This window comes from Oryx dammah, unplaced genomic scaffold, assembly GCF_014754425.2.
Source record: "Oryx dammah isolate SB20612 unplaced genomic scaffold, SCBI_Odam_1.1 HiC_scaffold_2, whole genome shotgun sequence".
Lineage (NCBI taxonomy): Eukaryota > Metazoa > Chordata > Mammalia > Artiodactyla > Bovidae > Oryx > Oryx dammah.
The window spans coordinates 158,991,422-159,003,671 of NW_024070186.1; the positions used below are offsets into that span (position 1 = coordinate 158,991,422).

At 52.7% G+C, this 12,250-nt stretch overlaps 2 protein-coding genes across 5 annotated transcripts in view; both read right to left on the bottom strand.

Moving 5' to 3' along the window:
* ECI1 (enoyl-CoA delta isomerase 1) overlaps positions 1–151 on the bottom strand; it is a 13,507-nt gene extending 13,356 nt beyond the window's left edge. The window contains exon 1 of the mRNA XM_040254394.1: positions 51–151. Within this exon, the coding sequence (XP_040110328.1) occupies positions 51–102 (52 nt within the window). The 5' untranslated portion in view covers positions 103–151. The remainder of the gene's footprint in view (positions 1–50) is intronic.
* Positions 152–891: 740 nt separating this feature from the next.
* RNPS1 (RNA binding protein with serine rich domain 1) lies at positions 892–10,981 on the bottom strand. Of its 4 annotated transcripts, none has more exons than XM_040254357.1 (8): positions 10,003–10,981; positions 6,993–7,180; positions 6,596–6,751; positions 5,770–5,961; positions 5,482–5,584; positions 5,065–5,218; positions 2,285–2,426; positions 892–1,747 (listed from the first exon to the last, which is right to left on the bottom strand). In XM_040254357.1, exons 2-8 carry the CDS (start codon positions 7,061–7,063, stop codon positions 1,648–1,650), a joined length of 918 nt encoding a protein of 305 aa, XP_040110291.1. In that variant the 5' UTR covers positions 7,064–7,180; positions 10,003–10,981; the 3' UTR covers positions 892–1,647. The 4 variants fall into 4 exon arrangements, with proteins under 4 accessions (XP_040110291.1, XP_040110301.1, XP_040110306.1 ...); XM_040254367.1 differs by having other exon boundaries at positions 9,610–10,021; XM_040254372.1 differs by lacking the exon at positions 10,003–10,981 and adding an exon at positions 9,168–9,568.
* Positions 10,982–12,250: the final 1,269 nt, after the last annotated feature.

The following is a 12,250-nucleotide window of genomic DNA, read 5'->3' on the forward strand; positions in this document are numbered from 1 at the left end:
CCCGCGCCCCCGCGCCCCCGCGCCCCCGCGCCCCCGCGCCGGTCACGCACACGGACGGAGCAGGGCGCGCGCGGGGAAGCGCACTCCTGACGCCAGCGCCATCTTGGCCGAGAAAGGGCCGGGGTGTGATCTTGCGGTCTGGCCCGCCCCCGGGGCCCGGGCCGCTCTTCCAGGGCGGAGCCGGACGTCTGGGTAGATTGGACTGCACGTAAGTCACGGAGCCAGAGGTTTGTGCTCAGCGGCGGCCAGGGGCTGCGGGGACCTGGCTCCGGCCACCCCGCAGAGCGTGGGCACTAGAGCGCCACTTCCTGCTGGCGACCAGATTTGCAGCTGCTAGCTTAGCCTGGGGCGGCAGAACAGCCTGGTGACAGAGAACTGACCTTTCACCTTCTCAAGAGGCAGCTCATTTCACCCCGGCTCCTCCTGGGGGAGGGGGAGGCGACAGCTTCCCTTTGCCCTCAATCCTGCTGAGCACACACTGTGCTGGCATTCAGTTTGAAAACGCTGGACACAGTAAGGGCCAAGGGATTATGACTTAAGCGTTCTTCCTTCTGGAACAAACCCGTTTTTGAAGTGGGGAAGTTTTTCCATGGCCATCTAACACAGCAGTGAATGAGATCCGCCTTTTTGGTCGGGCAGAATTCAAGGCTCCTGGAACACACAGTTGATAACTCCCCTGGTGTTCCAGTGGTTAAGACTGTGCTCCCAAGGCAGGAGGCAGGATCCTGGCCAGGGAACTAAGATAAACACTTTCAAGGTTTCCTGGTTAAAGTGTTTTGCAGCTATGACTTTGGAAATGAAACCAAACATTTTAGGCAATTGTGTTTAATTCCCTCACAACTGACGCGGCCTTTGGGGGCAAGGGGCAGGAAGGAGGCAGTGAACCAGGCAGACATTGCACTCTAATCCTAGGTTTATTCAACACAGTTCTTTTAATCTACACAACGAAGTACAAACACAACATCTAAAACGCTACAAAGTTACAAAACTCAAAACAAAATTTATAGTACTGACTGTACAATAAAAGCTGAAAAAGCAATGTACACGTTGCCAAGGTAACCAGCAAGCCCACCAAGAATACACAGTGGAGTTGGGGTGGGGGTTCTGTGATGACCTGGCAGAGCTGGCTCTCAACAATTTCAGAAAGAGGGGGTCTCTTGTGTGTGTCCTTGCACACGGCTACGTGTGTAAAGAACCATTCTGGGCAGATGATGGGGGTGGGGGTGGTATCTGACCCTAGAGGTTAGAAGAAGACTCAGGCTGGGCCAGGCTAACAGGAACAGCAGTTGCCTAAAAGCACGCGTTTCCTGTGGGACCCCGAGACCGGCCCCAGGTCATCTGCGGAATGGGAAAATGGGCTCCAGCCTGGGGCTATCCCCCCACCTGGAGTCCCCTGCTGACCCCTGCTGGCTCTGCCACTAAACTGACTCTCAGGAACTAGAAACGTGGAATTGCTCTAGCTAGAGAACTGGAGAGCATCTTTACAAGCACGACCCAAGACCCACAACGCTCCTGCCCCTGGGAGACGTCTGATCGCTGCCTCCACCTTGAAGCCTGCCCCGAGGGAGGGATTTCTTCCCCGTGACCCCTCTGGAAACCAACAAGAGCGGTGGGAGGGAGTCGCAGGGGCGGAGCTCCAGGCCCCGCCTATCGGGAGGAGTTGGAGCTGGAGCGGCTGCGGTGGCGGCGGCGGCCAGGCGAGCGGGAGCGACGGCGCGCGGGGGAGCGACGGCGTGGGGAGCGTGACCTGCAGGGAGAGGAGACACAGTGTCAGACGGGTAAACCCAGAAACCCACGCCCATGACCACAGGGTTGCAGCCGCCTTGGCACAGAGCGGCACGGCTCTAACTTGCCAGTCACACAGCTAGATCCCTCTGGGTGGCGCCAACAGAAGCCCTGGGGAAGCCGGAAACGTTGCGGAGACTAACGGTTCTGTCTCCACGGGCTGTGCGGTGCAGCTGGCCAGCGCTAGCAGAGAAGGGACGGCTCAACCCTGGCCTCTGCCAAGGCTGTTCCCTACTCCTCTGACCCTTCGGGTCTTCTCACAGAGGGCAGGGAGGGGCCGCACCTCTGCGGGTCCCTCAGTCGGGCGGCTCTTCCCTCTCCTGGCTGGAAGGAACTCGAGGACCTCCAAGGCTACCAGTGCCCATGCTGCTTCCCCACCATCAGGGGGCAGGCAAGGCTGGACAAGGCCCCGAAGTCACTGCCCCCTCACTTTGTTTTGTCAATAAATAAAGAGAAACTGGTCCTAATCAGACCCCTATGAAACCCCAGAGTGACCCACCTTCTCCTTATCCGTGGGGGTGACCTGCGCCACATAGGAGGAGGTGGCAGCATCCTCCTGGGAGGACTGAATCTCCGGGGGGGTGGCCGGGGCCAGGGAGCTAGCACAGCGGTGGCAGTGATCTCCTGGCCATCGATTTGTCCTATTGAAAAAAGGGTAAAGTCACAAAATACCTATCTAACAAGCACCTACCCTGGTGGGCAAGACAGAAAGGAGCCTGAGGGACCAAGGACAACCCACTCTGGTCATGGACAAAAAGCAGCTCATAATCGATATCACTGGAGGTTCCATCAGGAGACCCACTGGGGGCAGGACCCTAACCCAGGACTCCATCTTGGTGTGCTGGACAGCCTTCTGGGGAAGCCCATTCAGGTTGGCACCTAAAGAACAGGCCGGAGCCTGCTCAGTGAGGGGAGGCCTTTGCCCCCGCCCTGAGCTGGAAGCGGGTGCTGCCCCTGGACGTTGTCCGACGTCGTCCTTGCAAGTAACGGGAAGGGGGCAGAAGAGAGGAGCGAGGAGACCAGTTGGGCTTCAGCAGGACAGAGATAGGGTGAAATGTAAGAACTCAAGGGATGACGGGAGGGACAATCCTGGGAGCCTGCTAATGGGTCAGGTGAAGGATGATTGGCACCAGGTGTCTGGATGAGCTGTGATTTGGGGGTGGAGGGGAGGGGGGAAGGGTTGCATCAGACAAAAAAGGAACTAATTCAGGGGTAAGAAACAAAGGACAGGATATTCAGGAGACTTCAAGTCTGTCTACAGAAAGTATGCAAAAAGTGCCTCAGGGAGGGGAGTCTGTGTACAGCCAGTACTAAAGCCACACAAGTGAATGAAACCGCAGAACTGCGAGGGGAGGCAGCTCAGAATGGGGCATGAGGAACCTGCAGGGTCTCAGGGAGAGAAAGTATGACGGAAACTGAGGCAGAGACCCAACAATCCCAGGGGACCAAGCACAGCCAGTGTGTTCCCAAAGGGTAGGTGGCACGCTCTTCTACCTTCTCAGCTTCTGCTTTCAAGAGAACTTCTGAGGTACTGACTCACGTCAGTATAAATCCAAGATGTGCACCTATGTTCCGAACGTACTTGAAAGGCTCAAGTAGATACAGCCTAAGGTAGCCCTGGCCCATGAAAGTGAAAGTGAAGTCGCTCAGTCAAGTCGGACTCTTTGCGACCCCATGGACGGTAGCCTACCAGGCTCTGCCATCCATGGGATTTTCCAGGCAAGAATACTGGAGTGGGCTGCCATTTCCTTCTCCAGGGGATCTTCCCAAACCAGGGATAGAACCCAGGTCTCCTGCTTTGCAGACAGACGCTTTACCATCTGAGCCACCAGGGAAGCCCAGGCCAAAAGCTATTCCGGGTTAAGGTATTGCATGGGCACTGACTATGTAACAACAAAGAAAAAAAAAAAAAGGGAAAAAAAGGAGAAAGGTCATCCTCTAGCTGCTGCTGCTAAGTCGCTTCAGTCGTGTCCGACTCTGTGCGACCCCATAGACGGCAGCCCACCAGGCTCCCCCACCCCTAGGATTCCCCCAGGCAAGAACACTAGAGTGGGTTCCCATTTCCTTCTCCAATGCATGAAAGTGAAAAGTGAAAGTGAAATCGCTCAGTCGTGTCCCACTCTTCGTGACCCCATGGACTGCAGCCCACCAGGCTCCTCCGTCCATGGGATTTTCCAGGCAAGAGTTACTGGAGTAGGGTGCCATTGTCTTCTCTCATCCTCTAGCTACCTGCCAGTAAAAACCAAGCCCTTCCATTTCTTTCTGGAGACTGAGCGGTTCCATTCAGCACAATACAAGGAAACAGAGAAAAAGTCCTACCAGAATCTTAAGACAAGGTGGAATATTTATCATCACACACATCCTGAATGTGTCTAAGCCTCCTAAATTTTTAGCAAGTGCTCAGACTCCATCAAACACAAGACTGACAATCTCTAAAACAAAGGCATGACTCACAAAGAGCTGATGCCTGCACAGTGACAGATCCAGTTTATGCTGAACTCCTAAAAACACTCCAGGGGGATTTAAGGAGATTGAAAAACTTAGAAGTACCAAGGAAAATTTTGTACTATACAAACTCTACCAGGGTTCAAGGGCAATTGTCTTTCAAACATGTAAGAGGGCCTCCAAGGATGCCAAGGTTCTCAGGGGTTCAGACTCTTCTCCCCACTCGGCCTGGCAGCCCACATGGGGCTCGGGCACTCCTGGCTCAGCTCAGCTGCCTGGAGGACAGAAGCAGCAAGGGCCCAGCGAAACCTACACTCCTTAAAATGCTGCCTATTCGAGATGCAAAATGACTGACAAACGTTCAGTCCTTCAAAGGTTGTCAAAGCCAATACAAAGTGGCTGTAAACGTCATCAACAGTTAAGATGCGTTGTAGGAAGAGGTACAATCTGTGGATTTAGAAAGTTATCTAAAAAATGCTAAGTTTTAGCAAAATAGAAAGTAACTCAGGATTAAAGAAAACATTCCCATATAAAAATGTTTCATTATAGTCAAATACTTTGTGAAGAAAAAAAAAATCCTTCATTTGATCTTTAAGTTTTAACAGATTGAAATATTCTTAAAATGCTAATATATTCATATTTGATGAATACTTTTTCAAGAATAATGCTCTGTAAAACATGTTTTTGGTAAACACACACCCACTGAGTAAGAACTGGAATCTTGACAGAGCTCCAAGGAAATTCTCACATGCAGCCAGACTGGAAATCAGTTCTCATCACACCAGGTATGGTGGGCAGCTGGTCTGGGACAGGTCAGAGCAAGGCTGGACTTACCTCCGTCCATGTGCTTCAGCGCCTTCTCAGCCTCATCTGGATTCTCAAACTCCACATAGGCGTAGCCTTTAGACAAATGGGGGTGCATCCTTTCTACAGGCATGTCAATCATTTTAATTTTCCCATAGGTAGAGAATATCTCCATGATGTGATCCTAGGGAGGAAGAAGGGTCACTTAGGCTCACCCTCCCATCACTTGTGTAGAAGTCAGAGAACTTGCCACACAATGACCATACCCTCAACACCCTAAACACACACACAAAATAGATTCTGTTAAAAGGAAGTAACCAGTGCTCTACTTGGTCACATGCCGCCAACTCAGCCCTCAGAAATGCTGTGTTCTACGTTCACCTCTTTCCGTTTTAAACATCGGCAAGAGCCATGCCAGCGTCCCTGGGACAGAAGCAGGCCCCTCACCTTGGTCACGTTCCTGGTGAGCCGCCCAATGTGTACTTTGGTGGGTTTAGGGGAGGGGCTCCGCCTCTTCCTTTCCTTTTCATCTCTTTTGGGTGGTTTGGACCTAATTGAAAAATACAAATTCTGTTAAGACAGTGAAACTCCTTTTTTGGTCTACATTGGTAATAACTAATGGTAATCTTATAGCCCCAGTCTGTAAATTTAGGTCCCAGATAACTCATGAGTTTTGGAGGTAATCCCCTGAACTGACCAGCCCCAGTGGAGAAAAGGGGCTGGAAGGGGGCTCACTTGGAGCGGGAACGCCGCCTGTTGTCATGTCTGCGCCGAGAAGGGCTCGGGGAGCCGGAGGAACTGCTAGAGCTGGAGCTGCGCGACGTGCTGGAACTTCCTGAGCGGCTCGAAGCCGAAGACGAGCTGGAGCCGCTGCTGGAGCCCGTGCTGGTGCTGGAGCCTGAGCTGGAGGTAGAGCTGGACCGGGACCTGAGGGCCGAGAGGGAGGGGTCACCGGCGGGAGCAGTGCTGCCTCACCGCAGACAAGTCAAGAGGAACCACTGGGCTCGTATTCTCAAGCCTCAAGGCTTTCCCCAGCACCCACAGACACCCTCCAACCCCATCCTAACAAAGCCCTTGCAGGCATAGAAACAGCATATGTACTGTGCATGTACCGTGCAGTGACAGGACTGCTTCCTACCTACACAGAAGCCTTGCCTACTGGGAGGAAAAGGAGCAGTCTAGTAAGTCAGAGCCCCGGCTCAGTTTGGAAGGCAGCTACTGACTGACACAGGCTGGTTTTCAACAAAAGGAAAAGGAAAGAGCCAGGCTAGGATGATCCAACCACAACTCCAAATCAAAAGCACGCGAGAGAAAAGCATAACTCAAGATGTTGCATTCCTAATGCCTCCAGAAAAGAAAAACAAACAAACAAACAAACAGACATACCAACACCGTCCTCTGTATGATCAGAGCAAAGCCCAAACCAGTCTGCCATAAATTAGTAATCTGAGTGCTTTCTTTATCAATAAAAAGAAAGAACACTCTGCAGGCTCTTTAGGAAAGAAGAGGGCCATGGCCTTGGAAGTAAGGCCCTGGCAAGGCCCTGACCTGCCAGCCCCACCTGGTGCTGCTGCTCCCGCTGGAAGCACTGCGCCTCTTCCGAGTCTTATCCCTGCCACGATCCTTCTCGCTCGACTCCTTGGTGGCCCCTTTATCTTTAGAGCGGTCCTTGGACTTCTCATCAGAGCGGTCTTTGCGTTTGGTGGGAGAAGGCGCCCTGGACAGTGAGGGAGAGTGTGAGATGACATGCCCCTTGGGCTGAACCCTGAAACCACAGCACAACCCAAAAGGAGATGCAAAGGGCTACAGAAACCCCAGACCACCACAGAGCAAAATGGTCTGTGGCTTAAGACACTTTCACTGTAAAATTCAAGATATTTCCAATGTCCCCCTTTCTGAGGGTCCCTAACAACGAGCACCCCGAAAGTAGCACTAGAAAAATCTGACAGAAGGATTACCTAGTGCTGGACTTTTTATTATTTTCTTTGACTCCTAGCAAGCTCTTCTTTTTCACTCCTGATAAATCCATTCTCCCCTTCTGAGGTGTTCAAAGCAGCAATGGTGGCCTCACTTATCTGAACTCTCACGTCTAACTTGAGTCTGAGAAACGATCCCTAATCGATTGCAATTTACGCCAAAGTGCAGCCTAATAACAAGATAAAAGGATTCACAGAGTAAATCAGCAAGGCAACAAATCTACTTTGCAGTCAAAAGCTGAGCACAGGAGCAGGCAACAAGGAACACAGTCAGCAGTGTGCATCTACCAAGCCAGGAACACTTGGGCCGGGTCCGTTTCCTCAGGGGATCCTGCCCCCACAGGAGGCACGTGCAGAACTGTCGGCTCAGCTTGTCTTTTTCTTAAGCAATGGTGTGGGTGGTGGGGTCCTGTTCTCTGACAGGTAGTACAATGCCCATTTCGCACCAGTTTTACGGTAAGCCCTCTACAGTTTTTTAGACACTACAGAAGCACATTTGCAGGCAGAGCAGAGAAAACCCTAAGTGACAGGATTCGACCTCGCTTCACTGCTGGAATCTTTGCAGGATACATTGGATAGATATTATGACTGGAAGCAAAAACCATTTCAAGTGACTGGTACCAGTATCAAAACATTTACTAACCAAACAAATGAAACGTCCCCCATGAACATTTAAAAACTAGTAAAGTGAGACAAAACATAACAGAAATGTAACCTGTAAAATCTAGATGGTGGTTCTGTGACTATTTGGTGTACTAAATTTTTTCAGCTTTTCTGTATGCTCACATTTTTGGAAATGGCTGCATTCACATATAAGGGTTTAGCTAAATTCCAGGGCTGCAGCATGTACTCAGTAAAAGGTCATCAGTAAATCCTACTCAAGAACAAACTATTAATTCATTATGTGCTCTGTTTCCTGGGGCTGTTGCCTTAAGTATTTCCAGTGAGGTTTTGTGCAATTTGCTTGAGTTGTAGAAGCAAAGATCTCAGGATGTTAGCCTCAACTTCTCCTATCTCACCTTCCTGTAAGTAACCTGGACACAGCCCACCAATCGGAATCCTGTTTCCATGTGTGCAGTGCTGCCAAAATGCTGGATAAACATTCTGACTCAAGAAAGAGTGCCCAGCTGTGGACAAACAAATGAGAGTGCACTGTTCTTTTCCAGGGCTATAAAGTCTTTTTAGACATTATGTCTTAAAATGAGAGGGCATACACAAAAATAAAAGCCAAAATTAAAAAAGAAAAAAGGCACTACAGACATTCAGTAAGGTGTCTGTAACACTAAGCAACATTGTAACGGTTGGAGGGCTTGCTTGGACAATCAAGTGAGTATATAAATTCAGTGCTTAAGAGTCTGAAGTTCCCCTGCTTGGGGTCTGATTCAAAGCTTTGTTGTGTCTTTGTATCAATCCCTTAATCATTCCGAGCCTCAATTTCTCATCAGCATTAAGGAGACACAGACAGTTCCTACACTTCATAGGTGTCAAGAATATAAACCAAAGTAACCGATAAAAGAGTCTTGGGGATCTAGCTAAGGCTCAACAGATGTTAGCTAATATTAGGAGAAAGGCTTTGGAGGCTTTTCTCTGAGGCAAACTCTTGGCTCTTAAGTCACACAGACTCTGAAAGATCAGTAGGGGTCCCTGGACTGCCCCCATTACGATCACCAAGAGTAGCACTGTCCAATAGAAAGAGAGCCAGCTTCAAGAGTAGTCTAAAATTTTCTTTGAGCAACGTTGCAAAAAAGCATTAGTTAACAGATGAAGTTAACTTTGAGTAACATTTATCTGACACACTACACCCCAAACATAATCTTTTCACCATCAGCATGCAAAATGATTAATAAAATATCCATGCTTCCCCATGCTAAGCGTTTTAAACACATCAATTTGAACTAGGTACATTTCAAGTACTCAGTAGCCACGTGTGGCCAGAGGCTACCTTATTACACAGCTGACCTAGAATACATATTCCAGGGCCCCACCCCAGTCCTAAAGATCTGCTCTTTGTAGTTTGTGAAAACAAGCACCACCGTTTATTCTTAAAACTCAATTAAGACCACAGAGTAAAGGAAGGCTTTTCTGGGTGTGGCCAGAGGGCTAGAAAGCAAAGGTTGATTCTGTTTACACAAGTGCAGGTAACAGGACCGTGGTTACCTCCCCCATCCTCTGGAAAGGTGCGCGTCCAACAGCCAAAAATAGGAGAGAACAATTAGTCATATCTCGAGTACATGGCGTTTCAGCTCACATCTCCGGAGCACCTTCTCCATTTACAAGTACATTTCAGGCACAATTCATGAGAGACTGGAAAAGGCCACGCCTCTGCTCCGTCGATTTAACCTTTCCGTATCCTCTCCTTCGGGGTTACCGTCAAACTGGGCTCCAAGACATTAGGGGCCGTATCCCCAAGGGCTAGCACCGGGAACGGCACACAGGAACCCCGCAGACGTTCGTGGAGTCGATGTTTGAAATTAATGGCTTCAAAGGGAGGGTCAGACGGTCACCCAGGGCATCCCAAAACGCATCTCGTACCCACCGGCCCCGGCCCCGGCCCCGGCCCCGCACGCGACCTCGGCGCCCCGCGTCCGCGTTCACTCACAACTCCCCAGTCCAGGAGCCAGGCCGCGGGCGCTTCCAGGGCAGGGCCCGGCGTTGCGGGCCTGGGTCTCCAGCCCGGTGAGAGGGCCCGGAAGGCGGAGGCCGAGTTCCCGGCCGCTCCGAATCCCGCGGGCCTCACTGGTCCCGCTGCAGAGCCGAGGAAACGAGGGCGCCCTTCCGCCCGCCGCGTCCCCGACCACTTCCGGGCCGCAGCTTCGGCGCCTCCCACTCAGCCCGCCCCGGGCCACACTCTTTCTTCTCAAACCCGGAGCGACGCCACAGGCCCCGCCGTCACCACCGCGTGGCCAGGGAGCAGGCCGGCTCCACGATGCGCCCCGCCGAACATGGCGGGCGGGCCTCAAAGCTCGGATGGGGTCGGATTCCCGGTACTTACATCTTCCCGCCGCCGCGACCTCCTCCCGCTCTTCTCAGCCTCAGAGGGCGGCGCGGCTCTGGCGTCAGGATTAGGGAGCGGGAAGGAGCGGTCGTCCGGCGCGCAGCGATGACGTCGAGCCCCTCGGCCAATGGGCGCGAGCGAGAGTGTTAAAGGGCCAAGGCCTGTTTGGGAAGAGACGCGTCGGGGCGCTTACTCTGGAGGGTCGACCGGGGCTTCTCCGGGAGGGCTGCACGCTTCGTGGGGCGATCAAGCTGGCAGCTCTCTGCGGCTGGGAGGGCTACTTCGTGCGGGCAGTTTGCTGGCTGGCGCGGAGAGGGTTAAGGCGGCCGCGGGCCCGCCCCTCTCCGTGCGCGTGCGCACCGGGCGGGCTGCGGGCCAGGCGGCGTCCCGGGTCGCTGGGCTCCCGACCCCGCTAGTACGTGGAGAGTCCCGTGCGGCCCGGCGGCGGGGTTGGAGGAAGGGTGCGCAGGTGCTGCACGCTCTGGCGGCTTGCCGTGGGCACCCGTAGGGCGGAGGTGGCTTCGCGAGCAGGGCAGTTGCGGGGATGGGTTCGTGCAATTACCGCTCATGGCGTGAGGGGTGATCCTGTAGGCGCAGATTCTGTGCCGGCGGAGTTGTACCAGGAGGACAAGGCAGCGGGTAGTGCAGCCAGAACGAGCGGGCTGCAGAAGGCAGGGTGGAAGACAGTGTGCAGAAGGGAACGCGCCTCTGAGGGGCTGACCCTGCCGCTGAGGCCTGCAGTAGAAGGGCATGCCCTGCAGAAGGAACAAATGGTGCGAAGGCTCCTTGGAAGAAACCGGGGCTAGGAAGGTGGAGTTTAGCGTTTGGAGGAACAGAGAACCTGTGCAACATACGGCGCCAAGGCTTCATCCTGCACTGTCGGAGCCTTCTGGCAAAGGCAGGAAGCTGAGAGTTAGAGGCCCAGGACCAGGCAGGAGGCTGTCGGAGTAAAACCTGGCGCTGAGCGGGCCAGGGCTTGCGGATGTGTTTACCGCTGTGTCCCTCCCCTCTCCGAGCTGCGCCTGGCAGGCAGGCAACGTTTCGTGACTGTCAGTGGGGGGAGAGAAGGTGCGCTCCCACTCTTGACGGGCATGTGAACAGGTAGGTGCCACAAGGAAGAGAGGGAACAGATTCAAGGCCCTCGTGGCGGAAGGAACCAGTGTAGCTTGGAGATGGATCAAATATCAGGGGAAAAGACAAGACAGACCAACATGGGGCGTGGTGGCTCCGGATGGATGGATGGATCTGTGATTGAAATCTTCGAGTCATTGCTTTCTTCTCCATGTAGTTTTCCCAGCCAGTGGATGGTGGCCTCTTCCCTTCATCCAGTTCCTCTGGCTCTGTCCAAGGTGTCAAGGGTGCCCCTAAAACTAGCCTGGGCTGAGGGGCATCTGAGGAGTTGGGGATGGAAGACAGTTCCGGGGGTGGGGGGGTAGGCAGCATGCCTTTTGTGTCCTCTGCCTTGGCACCAGCATACCTGGGTGGTGGGGGTTGGCGGTCAGTCTGGGTCCCTTTTCCCCTCTGCATTTAGATTTGGGGAAGGGGGTATTTATTTCTGCACCACTGTCTCAGCTGCTGTGGCCACTGATGGAGGCTTATGTGGGACAGAAGTATGGCTCAGGCTCTGCACCAGAGAAGAGGCCCAGAGGGTCTGTGTTGTGGGTGGTGGTGGGAGTGTGGCCTTGGTGGGTCAGGCCTGCAGCACCCGGAAGTCTATAAGGAAGCCACGGCAGCGTGTCAGAGCCCCATATTCAGTGCCACATCAGTGTGTGCTGGGAAGGCTTGGAATCCAGAGCCTTTGCCCAGGGACACAGTGACACCCAAAGTGAGGATAGGGCAAGCCCGTGACCACCATGGTGGAAGGAGGGTGGAGACACAGCCATCTGGAATCTGGGTTTTTGTTGTTGTTGTTGTTAATGCTCTAGAGTAATAGAATTTGGCATGCAAGTAAATTTTTTTTAACACATTTTATATTAAATGTAAAAGCATGATTTATTCACTTACGAATTTAATCCAATTTGTTTCTAAATATTGTTGATTCATTATCAAGTGTGTTATCAGCTGTTGAGCTTTAAAATTTTGAGCATCTTGGCTTTTGCCATTTTGAGAATCAGCAGGATGTGTTCGGAATGAACATGAGAAAATAAAACTCTGGAGGTCTCCCAACCCCAGCCTTCCAGGAGTCCTGGGTTCCTTTCCACCCAGCCCCCGGTGCCAACTTGCTGAGGCCACGGAGACTGAAGGC